Raw genomic sequence first — 17,313 nt, 5'->3', positions numbered from 1 at the left:
CAGCGGTTTTCCACCTTAAAGGTGCGTGCGCACCGTTAGGACGCCGCTCGACGCTCGACGGGGAGACGTGTGAAAAACGCTTTGCTTCGGCTTTTGCTGAGTCTCCGTTTTCGTTTGTATTTCATTAAAATCCCTGATCGAGATGTCACGTCGACGAAAGGTAAGAACGTGAACAATTTATAAACACGACAAACCGTTTAGAGCAGGCGGTTGGTCGTAAAAAACGTCATAGGGAGAAAAAGGTTGACTTCGGCAACAAGCCAAATGGAAATGCACGGATCGATGACTTGACAACCTAGTCTAAAGTCTACAATGGATAGTTCTCGCTAGATATCAAGATCTCTTTAAATAGACGCACTTCAATTAATAGATTCGTTTTCGGGGCCAGAAATTACTGTGAAAAATTCATTGAAGGGTCCGTACGCTGATAATTTGATCGGCATGATTAAAGCAAGCCCGGCCTTAATTAATGAAAACGAAATGTTTTATTTTTTTTTGTGATCAGCTGCCCTGGATTATGAGCTTCTGTAGTATAGTTTTTATTACATGCTGTTGCTTACTTAGATCAAAATCTATGTTCTTCCAAGGATGGTACATATATGACAATATATTTATATATATGTACCACTAGAATACCGGTAAAGGTCATCAATTCATTTATGAGTATTTCATGATAAGCATCCAAATCGATAAATTAAACGAATAATACCATACAAGAATTATGGTTATCCATAGAATTTTCTAATTTGTAGATTGATCAATTTAAAAGATTTACGGAGCCTTTGCAAGGTGGTTCCAGTTCTCAACTAAGGTTTTTCCCAAAATCTTTTGTGGGCAGCAAGATCTGACTTCACGTGATAACTCCTCTGGTTAAAATGTTACTAATTTTTTTTTCTTTGCTTCTTGTGAATGAATCTAACTTAACCAGTTTTTTATTGTAGATTGGGACAAGGGGGAGTACCCCAGAACTATACTGTCACAAGTTCTAGTTTAATTATCTTGTGATTGTCTTGTTGTTGGAAATGAAAAAAGTTTCCAGAAATTTTCCATCTTCTAAGTGTCTCAGGAAATGTTTACTGTGTTCTTTTAGGAAAATAAATGTACCCTCTATTCCTTCCTGTTGTTCTTAAAATTCCAGTTTTGCTTCATGCTTTATTTATTAAGTGTTTTGGAATCTGGAAATCCTCATTTTTATTTTCAGTATCACCAAGTTATCCTCCTTGGGGCGTGAACATTCATTGTCATTACAGAAAGGGAACATAACCATGCTTCTTTATGTCTGTTAAGTCTAGCTATTGAGAGTGTAAAAGGTCCCAAGACCAGACAGTTTAATGCCAGGAATTGTGTGTGTGTGTGTTTTTTTTTTACGATCAAGCTAAGAGTTGAATTTAGTAGTGAAACATTTAACACAGCATATATTTATTTTTATTCCCTTTTTGGAGCAGAGCGGAGCAAACGAGACGCCATCCAAGGATCAGAAAGCTGATAAGGATGATGATGATAAATTAACAATGAATGATTCCAAGGTGGAATGGAGTGAACAGGAGAAGAGTCGTCTTTTGGATGCTTTAAAAAAGTACGTTAATCTTCTTCCTCTATGTAATGGGGCTTTAAAAAAGTATGTTAATCTTCTTCCTCTATGTAATGGGGCTTTGCCCTTAAACTTTCAAGATCTGATAGTTAATTCTCCCTCAAGCTTGTGCACATTCCTTGTGAACTAATTTTGAGAGTTTGATGTTAGATCAAGGTAACAACTTCTACTTGATAAGTTTGAGTATTCTCATTACCTGTTTGCTGGATGATAAGTGGATATTACAAGGAGAAGTTACATGTTAATCACTTCTGGGAGTAATAAGGGGTTAACATGCGAAGTGGCTTCTTTCAGAAGTGGCTAACCAGTCATTTTAATTTGAAGACATACGGTGCAAGATACTTTTCCCTAGCTGCCCACACTCTGGAACACTTTGCCATCCGATATTATGAACAGCTTCCCAGTGTCCGTTTTTAAAAACAAACTTGAAACTTTCCTTTTTAAACAAAAAAGCATTTTTATAATTTTACTATTGTGTCACTCTTGTTAAGTGCTTTTGAACTTTGAGGATACTAATGCTATATAAATACTTTATTATTATTATTATTATTATTATTATTTATTAAAAGTATTTCATGTAAAATGTGTGTAGCATGCGTGCCTCATTGCTTTTTTTTTTTTTCAGTCCTTTTAGAAAGTGCTGTTACTGTCAGTCACTCAAGTTTTACAAGTGACTTTACTTGTTTTAGTGGACAAATGACCAATTAGCATAACTTCCATCCTTTATCTCCAAGCAGCTGTGCATACCTCTTTATTTAAGTATTCAATCTGTGATTGATTTTTGTTTTTTATTTATTTTAATTTTTCTGACATTCATCAAATGTAAAGAGCACAAAATTAATAAAGAATGATAAGCTATGAAAGGGCTTTATTATTTATTTCTGTTCTGAGAATGCTCTTTATTTAACCAGCAGATGTCAACAGTAATGTTGTTAACAGGTGTCTTGCATTCAATTTGACACAGAGACGAGGGAAGAAATAACTGGCGTTGGATTGCAAGACAAGTTAAAACCAGGACCACAGCACAGGTTAGAATGCACGGCATTTTAAATTTTGTTACTGCTGTCCTAATCATTTTAATACACATCTTTTTCAAGTAATACCTAAAAGAAGTTTATGAATTATTTTTCTGCAGGTGAAAGATTTTGCTTCAAAAATCAGGACAGAAAAGCAAGGTTTGTTAACCTAACAACTAAGGAAGTGATATTGCTGTCAATACTTTTAAAATCATCCATTAACATTTTCTCAAATGTCTGTTTCTTGTGTTTTCTTGCTCAGCTTCTAACAAGAGACCAATTGCTCCAAAAGAAGATGGTCTACTTGAGGTATGGAACTCATTCTGTGGTACAGTTTTGTTCATGTTAAATTGCTTGATGTATAACTTTCTGTGCTGCTGAATTTGAGTGTTATTTTTTTATCATTATTTTTTGTGTCAAGGCATGGATTAATGTGACAAAGAGACTGAGAGGTGATAGCGATGTAGATGGGACTTGCATACCTCAGGTATGAATTCTCCATTTTGTTTGTTAAACATTTATTAATAAGCCTATCTTTCATTTTCCTGCATCAAACTCACTGACGATGGTTTTGTAGGTCTCTTATAATATTGATCTTGAATGATCATCAGATTAGTATATTGTTAGCACTGTAAACTTTGGGGAATCTTTAAAATTATAAAGCTGTATCCATGAGAAATTAGCGAGAGCTTTCCCATGAGCAGAATGTACTATTTTGATTAATCTCGTGCATGGCAATCTTTATAAGATGTTTGAGATTACTTAGTAGTTTTGAATTAAATTTCAACTCACAATGGGTTAATTCTATTTTACCTATTTGTAAACAAATTGAAGGGTTAGGTTCAAATTAAGTATAGTCTTAATGGGTTTTGTCATATTATAGCATAGTTTTTGTTTGTTTTTCTTTATTAAGTACTTCATATCAAAAAATCTCAGTCACATTACCAACAGGATAATTATAGTTTCAAGATTAACAATAATTTTTTTAAGTTACTTTAAATGGAGCAAAAAATCATTACACATTTGCAAAAAAAAAAAAGACCAGTGAGGATAGCTTGTACATTATTACTAACACAACATATTACCACTACTTTTGGAATAATAAATGATAGTAAGTGAGAAAATTCATGGCAAGATGGTGGGAAATGATTGCATTTTTTTGGAATTTTACCTTTTTCACTCTGCTACAATTTCTATGAGCTTAGTACATTTATTTAGTACATGACACATGCTTTTATGTGAATATTTCTGGTATCTTGTAAGACAAATTATTAGTGGGTGATAAGACTGGCTAAAACTGTACGATATAGCTTCTTCAGCTGCTTAAGGGTCAACAGCTGCTATAAATGTAGCTAGTTTAAGTTTAAATGAGAAGCCACTGAGAATGGAAAGGCATCCTCCCAATGCCTCTTACAACAGAATCAAATGGCACCAACAACACAATCTGAAGAATTGTCAGAAAAGGAAGGCAACAAATGCGACAACCACGTTGACCCTGGTTTTGACAAAAGCGATGAAAGCAAGGAGGATTCACATGATCCAGCAAGTGAAAGTACAGATGAAAATCAAACTGGTCCTACATCCAAAGTCAACCACGATGATAACGAACACGTGATGGATAATACTATGGTAAGATTATGAGTATAATAATAAAACCTTATTGTACGAAGCAAAATGATAATCAGCACCAAAGTTTTCAATTTAAGAATTTCATGCTGATTGGGGTTCACTTCACATGGCGAGTGTGATGTAGGTAAGATTGAATAAAAAGAAAACAACCAAATTCTTTAGTTAGTGGTTTATAGCTGCAGCTAAAATAAGCAAAATGAGTGAGTGAGAAGTGATTTTAAAACATTAGGGGCTGTCAGGTAGTTTTTACCTCTTCTGTGTTCTGGTCTTCTTCTAGAATTGTCTCTTTCCTTTTAATTATGTTGTTCCTTGGTCTTTTATTTTATTATTATTATTATTTAATTTTTTTTATCTAGTCAAGTGCGTGCTATTTACATTTTTCGCGTTTTTAACATTCAAATGTAACATAAGCCCTGACACGTAATTTGTAACGTACCTTAATATAAATTCAAATGTACAACCCTGTGTATAACCGTTAAATGCTCATTTGCAACTGAAGATGACATGAGAATGTCCAAACATGTCTTGGAAATTTAAACTCAAAGTTGTTGTTTTTTTTTGAGAGTTATTGTCACTCTGCTGTCTTTACATCCTCTTCTGTGTTGGAGAGAGAATACTCTTTCACTTATTCAGTATTCATTCCCTATTCCTGTGTTAGGCTTGTGAGACTGTCATCATGAAAGTGATGTTTTTGAGAACAACAGACACAAAATGCCTTTGTTACATGTTTGCTTTCAAGTTATTTTAGAAACAAGTTAACTTTGTAATCCCAGGTCACTGATAAGAAGGTTTTGAAAAAGGTCGTGGAATTAATTGAATTCTAAAGATTTCAGACCCTGGCTGACTTAAAGTTTTCCCTTGTCATTCTTCAATTTTTGTTTTTTTTTTTTTCTTTTGTTGTGCAGGAGGACATCTTGAGTACTCAGAGACAAATGATAGAGAAAATCGATGTTTTAGACTCCAAACTTGAAAAGCTTCAGTCTAATGACCAAGCTTCACAGTCAACTCTGATGGAAGTGTTGGCTAAGATTAATGAAAGACTTGATCAGCTCAGCAAGAACACATCCCATGCTTGTTGTGGTGGACCTGTCATACTTCAAACAACTCGTCATGCCAATGTTATACATCAACCTATTCTTGATCCTTGTTTTTCTTGTAGAGATGTGATAAGGAACAATAGAACTGAAAGTTTGTCAGTGGCTTCCTCAGAAGATAATATTTTAAGCTTCTCCCATCCTTTAAGTACAACTTCTGAATCAACAAAAACTTCAATTGTATATAGCACAGGGAATGATTCTTCTAAGAGTATTTCTGGGAAGCAGTCTTGCATGGATTTTGTCTCAGACAGGCAGAATGATTCTCACCCCGAGCCACAAATGGTGGCTACCAGCCATTACACGTCCTCTCCCAGAGTTACCTCAAGTGTTTGTAGTGCATCTCCTGTAGATCTTTCAGAATCACCAAAAAACAATCAAGGTACACTTAATGTTCTGACAAAGGTGTCTTGTGTATCAGAAAGGGAGGACAGTACATCGGGTATGTCAAGGGAACAAACTTCACCAGCCACCAAACATTCCTCAAAGGAGGATGCGTATGTTGTTCTTGTTAAAGAAAGTAGCTCCACGCCAAAGAGATCCCAGTGCGAAACTTTAGTTGTTAGTCCATCTTCAGTCACTGGGATAAACAGCACTCCTCCAACAGCTAAAGAAGTTTCAACTGTTTCAAGACAACAACAAGTTTCATCATCTCAAGTTGAGTGCAGAAACATGTCTTCTCCTTTAAGCACTCGACATTTTACAACAGCACCCACGCCAGTTTCTTCTGTAAACAGGTCGCAGATGCTCACTGCACCCTTTCCCCAGCCTTCTTTCAGTGCTGGTGAGATGGTGTTGACTAACAGCTATGCTGATGGAAGAAAACCATCGTCAGATGCAACAGAAATGCACCTTGATTATAAATCTATGGCAACAGTTTTTCCAGACACTCCAAGTACTATCTCCAGAGTGCCATCAGGACCCAGTCATTTTACTGCACAACATGCTGTCTTTGTGGCTAATAGTTCTACCAGTAGTACGCCATCATGTAATACAAGTGATAAACCTTCTTCAAGTGTTCAAATGCAAGAGCCTCAAGAACCTTCACCCCCACTGCAAAAGAACATTCCACCAGGATACATAGCCCTCTCACACACTCCAACTGTTCCTCATTCTCCATGCACACCAAAGAACACAACAGCATGGCAGCCACCAACAGTGATGTCAGTAGGGTGTACTCATTCCATGCATCAGAGAACAGAGTTTCGCAGTTCCCCAGCCTCACGTGCCAACCTTTTAAGACCTGGTGAGTAATTAAAACATGTGTGCAGGTATGTACACACAGTAGGTCCTTAGTAAGACACATGGCTTTTATAACACAATGAAAGAAAACAAATAGACTTTTTAAAAAATTGCAAAGAGATAAATCAAATTTTTATTTAAAGAAAAACGAATGGACCTGGAAAATGCTTGACTTTTTGGTTTTGATTATTGTAATGTTTTTTTTCTTTTAACTGTTTAGAAGAAGTAAGTGGTAGACAAGAGAAAGTTTCAAGACCGGATGTTCTCAGTGCAGGTAATAAACAAGAAATTCAAAGATGTACTTTAACCTTTAAACTTCTCCCTAAATGATCTAGCAAACAGGTAATACTTTTAAAATACTCAAACTTATCAGGTAGAAATTGCAATCTTGATCCAACAGCAAATTCTTATAACTAATTTACAAGGAAATTTGTAGCAGCCAGAAGGGAAAATTAAGGATCTGGGCCCAGTTGTTTGAAGGACAACTAACAATAACCCATGTTTAAATTTTAATCTGGGTTTCTTTATTCCTTTGTTCAAAGTTTTATGCATAATTATTATAATTTTCTCTATTATTTTCAGAGCATCCAATTATCAAATTATAGACAAAATAGTCATGCAGAATTTTTCATTAATTAAAGCTTTCAGATCAGCATTTAAAATCAGATTTCACACTTTCCCTGGGTTAGTTAAACCCTGAGCTTCAAACAACCCAGCCCAGATCTTTAGAGTTAAAGGGTTACCATTAGTATGGACTAACTTCTGCATTTTTGATATATGCGAATCAAACCTCTGAATTATTTACCCTAAAGATCAGGCATGATGATGTAGACAAGACACGTTTGGACTGAGCAAAACTATTATTAATGACAAATCAAAGTAATTTTACTTCCCCCCTGCTTACGGTGGGATGGAGGAGAGAGAACAATTTTATTCTTCATGAATTTTTACTTGGAGCCATGGCACAGAGACTACTGGATGGGAGGAGATGCAAACATGATCCACAGAATCAGAAAGTGTGATCAAAGTCAATAATTAGCCCACAGTTACATATGCAGTGAAGAAAATGACAACAGCCTACAGCTTATATTTTTACATGTAGACACAAGAGTGAATACTCAACTATAGACTCTTTCTTTCTAAGATTTTTAAAAGTAGCTGATCCCTGTCATTGTGTTTCTAACAGCCATGTTACTCAGCACCTATGTCTCAGAGCACTCTAACCAACAGGATCAATCACAGTGGCAGTCCTGCCTCAATGCAATCATTTCAGATTATCAAGAGAAAAACCAAGATATCCATAGACAAGATCTTTCACCACTTGGTAAGAGTATCATTGTTTGGAACATGGCATGTTAGTACATACAGCTGTACAATTGTGTTCCCATATCCATTGAGTTTATTTTATTGCAGTTTCAGTTGGCAGTAGTCCACATGTCCTGATGATGCAACATGAATTAGAAGATATCTACAGGAAATGCAGAACACGTCCGCAGTTCTTTGCCCTGCGCATGGCTGAGAGGCTGTTTGGATTTGATATTCTGATGAAATCCACACCTAATGGGATTGGGGGAAAAGCAGCTCTAAACCCAACAATGTTGGATGCAATCAAAAGTAATTTTGATATTTAAAGTGAAATAATGTCTCAACAGGCAACAGCATAAGCACACAACTTACTAAAAGTACAGCCTGACAAGCTTGAAAAATCCTGTTTTCAATTAATTAAAGAGTAAATACCTTCATCGGACTCCTAGAAGAAGGCCTTGGGTCATTACTGGTGCTCAGTTTTGATAGACAGGGTGAAAGACAAATTAGTACAGGGGGTAAATCTGTAACAAAACTGTGGTGTTACATTTGTGGGGGCAATACGAGATAATTTGGTGTAATCAACTCAAATTATCCCATAGGATGATAAACAGACAGACAGACATATACTAATTGACTGGCTGGCTGACTGATTGAAAGATTATCACAGCATTAAAACTAATTATTACAACTAGATGTAATTTTTCTAACATATTTTGGATCAGATGTTTAAAAAACGAAGCTAAAATATGTATGTATTTTCTCCCTAAATTGTGAAAATGTTAACTTGGTTTTAATGTTAATCTTTTGTTTAGTTGAAGTCCTTCAGAGATTTGGTTCAGGAGTGTCTCCTGAACAACAGACAGAGATGTGGAAAGGCTGCATGACCAGTATTGCACAGCGGTGCAAGAGACTCAGAAATCCACGCAGGAACAGGTCACCAGCTGTCACAATGATCAGTAATGACAATGAAGGACCCCCTTCTATGGCAGTGGGCAAAGAATTGCGTTCAAACATGAGTGGAAATACCCAAACAGACTCATGTGATGAGGATGAGGAGTATGAAATGGAAAATTTGAATCATCCAAGTTCACATAACACTCCAACTATGGTCAGATTGTCATCTGACAGTGAACAAGAGAATTTGCATGGCAGTAATCACGATGTTTCATGTGCAACTGAGAACATTAAGATTCACAATGTCAAACAACTGGAAGACTCTGGAGAGCAACTGGAGCCAGCTGTTGATTCAATGGAAGAAGCAGGGGAAGAGGGAGCAGCTGTACATGTTCCTCCAGGTGTCGACCCGGATATAACAGTTGTTTACTTGCCATCCACTTTGGAAACGGCATTGCGGCCTAAAGAATCAGACAAACAACTGGGCATAGCTCTCTCGCGCTCTAATGAAGCTGACACTTTTATCAGATTAAAAGAAAGTGAAAGCCGTAATGCCCCTTCCCCACATATTCAGGAGCCCTATATGCATACAAGAGACAGTGTGTCACCTGGGCATAATTTACCTATTGTTTGCAAATACTCTGGAGACCGTCCACCTATAGAAGGAAATATTTACAAGCCTGGTGGGACATCTGCTGAAAATGTCTTAGTGTCCGGCATCAAAATGACTCCAGACTGTAAGTTTAATCTGTTAATTATATACCAATATCATACACTGAATGAACTATAACCACTTAAAATACTTACGGTAACAGTACTGCTCAGGAATTTGTAACCCAATTAATGTCACTGAATACAAGCATGTGAGAGTTATGCACATCCACTAGGGGAAACTTTAAACAATGTTTGCTCTTTGGCTTCAATTTAGCTGGCTTCCCCTTTTCCTAAGGATGTGACTTACTTTGCATGTATGTCATATGGTGCTCTTATTTGTGAAGTTTTTTTTCTTCATGGTAAAGACATTTTGTGCAAAGGCAATACATAGAGCTGCAAGTCAACCATCCACCTTTAATTGTGCTCATTAATCTTTAAGAGACCTGAAATTTAGACAGTATGAAAAGCATGGGAATGAGTGCAAATACTGGTTGTTGAAGGTTCTTTATTTTTTAGCTTTCATGGTTACTGTGTGGTTTTGGAGCGATGTTATTTTTTCTAAATGCAAAAATTGTAGGCACAAGTAAGCAAGCAGCCTCTGCAATCGGCCGATGAGTTATTCCATTAACAGCAAGTTGTGTTTCTTGAACAACTGTGGCTGGCCCATTCAGTGTGATTTTGATATGACTACAAAATAGCATTAATAAATCTTTTGTAGCAGGCCGTGCTACTGCTGAAGCTCTCACAAGTAAGCATACTTGTTCAAGGACATGCTCAGATGGCCAATCTGAAAGTACCAAAATACAGTATTTTCTATTTCCCAGTAGATCATACTACAAGTATTATCCCCCACAAAAATATCCCAACAGTTCTTCAGGGAGATTTGAAAAGTCAAGGTCATCATGCAGCGATTCTCCATGTAAAGGGTACGTGTCCTAATCTCTTGTTTTGATTGTTATTTCCTTTTTTCATTGTGCTCATCTGAATTTATGGTAGATATGCTATAGACCTTTCATTGGGTTGTTTTAAAAAAAGACATGATTTTCCTTTTGAGGGAGGATTGACTGATTGAGATTGTCTTTTATGCTTATTTCTTCTTTAGATGATACTTCCCAATTCAGGCAAATAAAAGTGAAGTATGTGTACCTGGAGGATTCTGAAAATGCACATCTTTTCATACAGCAAGACCAGGCAATGGAGACATTAGGTGAGGCAAATGTCAAGCCAGAAAAGCCCTGTGAGCACTTACAGCAACCATCTACGAAACCAACACTTCAGGAATTGCCACTAGATGATGATGCTACCCTCCTTATGCTGCACTCACGGTCTGCATCAGAGCAAAACTTTGCCGTGCAATTGGTGCGCCATTTCTTTGAGCCCCATGAACTTGATGGCCGGAATGTAAGAGGAGTTGGTGGAAAGCTTGCCTTAAATCCTGAAAAAATCAGTAAAATCAAAGGAATTGTATTTAGGTTTTACACATCCTCTCTTGCACAACAAGAACTGTTGTGGCGTGATTGTCGAAGAGCAATAGATGCATATCTTCGTAACAGAAGGCCCAGGACTTCTTTTGGGTCAAAGCTTTCTTCTTGAGCACTCTATTTTGTTTGATTATTGGCAAATAATTATAGTAGTAATGGACTGTTGTTAAAATTAAAGCTATATCATCTTTTTGGGTTCTTTTGTTGCCAATGCAATGCAGCAGAGAACCCAGGACCTCTGTTGGGTCAAAGCTTTCTTTGTAAGAGCTTTATTTAGTTTGTTTGTCTGTAAAAAATAGTTGACTGTCATTAAAATTTATGCTACATCATCATTTTGTGTGGTTCTTTTCTTGCCATGTCTCTGTAGCAAAACATTACATGAGGCTAACTTGTGGTTGAACCTCTTTGACTCTCAGTTTGTCTGTTGCTCTGACAGATGGCCAACGCTCGAAACATCAACTTTCTAAGCACTTTATAGTGCGCAAATTATTTACATTGTCAACTCTTAGTAGAACTTCAGTGTCATTTATGTATCTTTCTGTCTGTTTGGTAGATGGTTGCTTCTAATCATTACCAATTGCAGCAAGCATCAACTTTATTCTTAAAAGAAATTCTGGTATTCAACTGCTATACTGGTTTGTTGCTGGTGAAAAGAACAACTGAGTGAGTCATCAAGGGTACTTTGTTTACATGGCCTGCCATTGTTGACATACCTTTATAATAGTGCTTAAAATAATGTTGTTAGAAGAGCATTCCTTACACCATGATACTCTTATTTGAAAGTCAAGTCTCACTAAATATTTCCTTTTCCTGTTAATAAACCAACAGCGAAATGCCAAGCTAATTCCTTGTTCACAGAGTGTAACCACAATGTGATGCAACAAAAAATTATTTCTAGAAGAATTTTACCCTGACTGACCACCCAGTCTACGACACCACAAAGTCATCCATGTTACCCAACAATGTAACAAAGGAAACAAAAGCAATGAATGATAAAGACACCTTTGTGTACTTGAAAAGTGTTGATGTATTGACTGTGTATGTTTGGGTGGTATAAGTTGTGATACACAAACATCTGAGCAGTGCGGTTACTGAAATAAACTCGCATGCTTACAGTAATAATCATAATTATGCTATTGCTACTCAACAAAGCATTTCACATTTTTTATGTCCTTGCTATGGATTCTGTTTAGTAGAGTGTGTGGAATAAGGGGCAGCACATTGGCAAACTAGGCCAGATATAATTATAACAGATGAATGCATACCATTACATGCAATGTGCACAACAATACATAAAAAATAGGCCGTTTTACAGTGGTGTACGTAGTTGCGAAGCCTTTGATTTGGAGTGAAGCTGAAGATGTTATGATAGAGAACAATACTTAGGGGCCGACCATTTAACTTTTGAAGGGAGGGGGGGGGGGGTGGGTGGGTGATTTGTGGTCATCAAGAAATATTTTTTCTAGCAATCTGTTATTTTTTTCTAATTTTTTGGTACATTTTTTCTGTTACATTTGGGCTGCATGCATTTTTTCTTCCAACAAGTGCTTGCAGGAAATTTGTTTTCAAAATCACCCACCCCCTTCAAAAGTTAAATGGTCAGCCCCTTAGTTAGCATGGTAACAAACATATTTGCATTTGAAAAGCAGCAATGTTTGTAACATAACAAGGACACCCTCAGCCTTACTCCTTTTCAAAGGCTTAGAAACCAAGCACACAACTGTAAAATGGACTATTGTTGGTTGATAAAATCCTACCATGATCTGCATTGTAAAGCAATTGGTTTGTTCTACCACATAACTGAGGCTGCAATTGAAGAATGAGGTGTGTAGCGGAAATTTCAGGATTTAGCAAACTTTGACACTTGGTAGGAAGGATCAATATTTTGGGCTTAGGTCTGAAACCCATGCACATTTCGGGTGTGGTGATTTTTAACAAACATTGAATTTTATGGCAACTTGACTTCAAAGAATTTAGAATGGTGGGTGCTGTTGCTATGGTATTGAGTACTGTGATTATGAGGAAAGAGGACTATAATACTTTCAATGATGAGGATGATGATGGTTTTAATGATTGGAATATTGTCGATAATGATGGTGATGGTCGTCGTAGGGTGGCAGTTGCAGTTGCAGTATTGATCGTAATGGAACTCAAAGTCTTAACATTCAGAACATTTCTGAGTCTTCAATAATTAACTTGACTTTTGTTTGTTCGTTTATATGTTGAATAGGCTCCTATGTGCTGGTTGGAGGAAACCCAAATGTAGCTTTACCACGTCAGAAGTATCTTGATTCCCTCACAAGATCAGGGCAGCCAACACACTTTGCAGTCCGTCTGGCAGAGTTGACTTTTGGAGATGAGGTTCTGAGGGCATCAACAGTGACAGGAGCCAAGCCTGGCACTTTACAGTTAGACCCAGCAGTCATTGATGCCATTCAAAGTAGGTTTAATGATGTTCACTCAAATCCAATTTGCCACAGTGGTACAACATGCCACTGATTGAGCATTCTTGAACAGTTTCCAAATCCCTAGGAGAGATACCTGCATGGGGTCATCTCACACCTTGGTTGGTTGCTTAATTTTCTCTTTGTGTGTATTTTATGAATATTGTGGATGTCACTGGTGGTTCACCATATATAAGTCAGGAAAATTTATGTCACCCTCTCAACCAACTGGATCTAAATCCCATACCAGTTATTACTCCATCACTAATGTTTTGATGCCTCTAAGACCAGGTATGAGCTCTGTGTGAGCAAAGATCGTTTATTTTCTGACATGTTTTACTTTTTCACGCAATAGCTGAGGTGACAGAAAGGTTTTTAAAAGACCTAAACAAAGACCAGCAAGCAGTGGTTTGGCGGAAGTGTGTCACAAGTATAGCCACACGGTGTAAAACTCTTCGGTACAACAGATCCAAGGCACAGATGGCACAAGGGGAACACCACTGGACAATTCATCCTGGCCATGTTACAGATAACAAACTTCAGTTGATTAAGGAATAGCAACTAATGGAAATATTTTCCCTTAAGAAGCTTCCAATTGGCAATTATTGATACAAGTCATGTGGTTTCTCAACATTCAAAGAAAATTTCATTCTTCTTACAGATGAATATGATCATTACGTGGTGATATTTATATCTAATCACACTCAATGTTTGTAACTTACCTTTCAATAAATTTCTTTTAAAACTAATTTCTTTTGTACGGAATTGTTGCTTGAAAGATCACTGTCTGTGAGATTATTTCACTTTTTGTTAGGTGGTATTCTGTAAGTATAGTTTAGGGAAGTGGAAAATTGTAAGTCTAGCTGGTCCGGCACACGCTTAAAGCACTCTGGTTAGTGGTAGTGAAATCTGAGTGTGTAGTCTTAAAGGGCAGTGTCTAAAACAGCAGATTGATGTGAACAATGGATGATTACTGGTTTGCATGGTAGGTTTCTTGGTAAGCCTGTATACCAGTTAAGATAAAAAAAAAATGGAAACAGACTGTGTCGAACAGCAGATGGAAAAGATATTTACTTTTATAAAATTAAGTCATTGAAGTTAATGATGCTTACTCTCAGAAGAAAATCATTTTGTATCACATTTGTTGCATAAGTCTTTAACAGTGGCTTTATTGAATGCTTTTTTTGTTTGTTTTTTGTTTGTTTTTTTGGAAGTCTTAAGTTGTGTGCAAGGCTTCACCATTGTTAAATCCACAATAAGGTTAGCTTTCAATAAGTTATTTATTAACCGGTTTTGAGTTAAGGAGGGGCCCTAAAGCTCACTTAATTTATCTGTTGCCTATTCAAAAGAAATATAATTTCAGGCGACTGCTGCAGATGTTAAATTCCCTTTGTAAGTAGGGAAGTAAATCTTGTAATTAGGACAAAGCCAACTTTCAAAGTCATTCTTTTTTCCTGTGTCGAAGCAGTAATAAGTATCATTTGAATTGTTATAGCCTACTATGCAAGTGCTCATAATTATTTTACAAACTGATAAGATGAAAGGATTCCTCAGAATGAGGGATTATATTTTAAACTTCAATGTTAAAGAAAGGTGCTTCTTTGTTTGTTTTTTTTCTTTCTTTTCACTGGAAAGGCGAGAATAGCTTTAGGTGGGTCCAACTTTTGTTTAATATGTTTAAATAGATTGAAAAAGGAACAACAATTTGTATTTTTGTAAACTTTAAGAAATTCAGTATAATCTCTTGTAACCAAAGTTGGAACTGGAAATATCTACTGTCTGAACACAATACATGTTACTTAAAGCACTTTGAATAAATGTAAGGGGCTTAAAAAAATTTGTTTTTGCTCACGCTAATACAATTAAAAGACTAGTTTAATTAATTTGTGAGGTAAGTAACAGCTGTCTGAAGTTCATGCTCTGAATACTGCTGAAGAATTTTGAGATGACAATTTTCTTATCTTGAGTTTACTTAACCAACCCAAAGTTATCATGCCCAGGACAGAATGAGGGGGGAGGGGAGGGCAGAGGGAAGCACAACACACTATTAATTTGACCTTTGACCCTTTAATTCCCAAGATCAGATTGTTAATTCTCCCCTCTAGCTGCTATGCATTTCCTTTGAAATTAGTTTGGAGAATTTGGTATTAGATCAAGATAAGAACTTCTACCTGATAAGTTTGAGTATTCTCATTATCTGTTTGTTGGGTAATGTATGGATATTATATGGACTGAAGTTATTATTAGTTAACTGGACATTTTCTGGAGGAGATTAAGGGACTCCTATCACCAAAAATGTTCTGAAGAAAATTGGGAAAAAAAAAAAAAAGAAAAACTTTACCTGATCACATTTTGATTTGATTAGAAGCCAATGATGTGAAGAACCATGAAGTACATGACCATACCTCACAATTTTGCCATTCCTAGACAGCAGCCCCCTTACAAAAGGAGCTTAAAAGGGGCTAAATATTTAATTATTATGATTATGATACTTACTTGTTGGAAGTACTTTATTATTACAAGTTGGTTGATAAACTGAAGGGGAGTGGCATCAAAGGGTTGAGGCAGGTTTTGATTAAGTGTCAGAAACCAAGCTCAAAGTGTACTTATGATGGTTGAATAAAGTAAACTTAGCAAGTATCTAATATGCATACCGCATTGATGGCCAAGCAAGTTGCAATCAGTTTTACTTTTGCCTCTGATTGGACAACATGAAGGTTTTTCTCAAGGTCATCAAATAGACCAGTTCCATATTCTTTTCAACACTCAATTAAAACCTACTGTATTTCTGTTTAATTCCTGAAGAATTAAAATGCTAGATATCCTTTTTTACTCGTTCTTTTTACTTCCATGCAGATTATGACAATTGCAGCCATGGAGCCAAACCAACCTGGAGATGGTGAGAAAACAATTTGTTACGTCCTATGTTTAATCTAGGGTAAAAGAAATTATTCTTGAAATTTCATAAGACATAAAATGGCATCCTGAGTAGGATGTGATAAATCTTAAGTATAGTTTTCTTTTAACCTTCCCGTCTGGATTTTTTGTCTCAGCCTTATTCTTTAACACTTCAATCTATCCTTTACCAATTATTGTTAAATGATAATTGGATAACTGTTTCTCTTTAGTCTTGGACATTGATATTTTTGTTCAGAGGCAGTTACAATACTGCAAGTCCCAAGTGTGCCTTTTGACCTTTGAGTGGAAATAACATTTTCATCATTTTAAACATGTTTGAATTTATACACAGGGGAAAGTTTATCACCAGACTACAGTCAGATATACACCTTGCTAAGTAGAGTGATGCGAGATCAGCCACCTCCTAACCTCACCCCTCTTGGTAAGTGATGTATTTGGATAAAAATAACTTCAGCCATGTCAGTAGTATATCTTGAACATCAGGAGATAGGAAAACCTCATCCATAGACCTAGAGCTGGTCAAGTTCTTTAATAAGGTGCTTTTTTCAAGCAGTTTTGTACTTTACCAAGGGCTATTAATGAGAAGATGCCAAGGACATAAATTTGTTGGGGTATTATTTGGTAATGGACTGACATGCCATCAAGGAGAACTAGCAGTAAATTAAGGACAGTAGCCCTTGTAATTTTGAAGAAGTGTTACACCTATTTCTAAGGGCCCAACACTCAGAACTTAAAACTTGCCCTAAGTTTTCATCTGTGGAAGCAGCCAGTGTTTTCCTATCTTGCACTTTGTCTTCAGTTTTTGAGCAAGGCCCACACTTCATTACTCTTCACTTAACATCTTTTCACAAAATTGACACCAATCTTTTCTTTGTACTAAGTGCTTTACATGTATATGTTTCAGCACACAATCCATAGGTATTTGTTCAACTTATTTACTGTAAAGTTCGAGATTTTTTGTATTTGTCTGCAAGACCTTATAGCTTTCGATAACATTCTCATACATGTAATAAAAGTTCTCATTCACCACTGCACACAGGG

General features: G+C 36.4%; 1 protein-coding gene across 6 annotated transcripts; it reads left to right on the top strand.

Annotated features, from left to right (window-relative positions):
* The first annotated feature begins 6 nt into the window (after positions 1-6).
* LOC111338659 (uncharacterized) lies at positions 7-14,102 on the top strand. 6 transcript variants are annotated; one of them, XM_022945178.2, is made up of 14 exons: positions 7-160; positions 1,446-1,576; positions 2,556-2,619; positions 2,727-2,766; positions 2,870-2,916; positions 3,029-3,094; positions 4,027-4,236; positions 5,142-6,576; positions 6,793-6,846; positions 7,759-7,896; positions 7,986-8,186; positions 8,693-9,511; positions 13,140-13,349; positions 13,709-14,102. In XM_022945178.2, the coding sequence occupies exons 1-14, from the start codon at positions 143-145 to the stop codon at positions 13,909-13,911; spliced, it is 3,636 nt and encodes a 1,211-aa protein (XP_022800913.2). In that variant the 5' UTR covers positions 7-142; the 3' UTR covers positions 13,912-14,102. The 6 variants fall into 6 exon arrangements, with proteins under 6 accessions (XP_022800913.2, XP_022800912.2, XP_022800911.2 ...); XM_022945177.2 differs by lacking the exons at positions 13,140-13,349; positions 13,709-14,102 and adding exons at positions 10,256-10,354; positions 10,531-11,241; XM_022945176.2 differs by lacking the exons at positions 13,140-13,349; positions 13,709-14,102 and adding exons at positions 10,253-10,354; positions 10,531-11,241.
* The last annotated feature ends 3,211 nt before the right edge of the window (positions 14,103-17,313 follow it).

This window comes from Stylophora pistillata, chromosome 7, assembly GCF_964205215.1.
Source record: "Stylophora pistillata chromosome 7, jaStyPist1.2, whole genome shotgun sequence".
Taxonomy (NCBI): Eukaryota; Metazoa; Cnidaria; class Anthozoa; order Scleractinia; family Pocilloporidae; genus Stylophora; species Stylophora pistillata.
The sequence above is the reverse complement of the archived record's forward strand: the minus strand, read 5'-3'. Positions and strand labels throughout refer to the sequence as shown.

Excerpts from the sequence above, each read along its gene's own strand:
- LOC111338659 (XM_022945176.2), top strand. Across the intron at positions 3,095-4,026 it reads ATGGGACTTGCATACCTCAG|AATCAAATGGCACCAACAAC; the intron begins GTATGAATTCTC and ends CTCTTACAACAG. Across the intron at positions 8,187-8,692 it reads AATGTTGGATGCAATCAAAA|TTGAAGTCCTTCAGAGATTT; the intron begins GTAATTTTGATA and ends TCTTTTGTTTAG.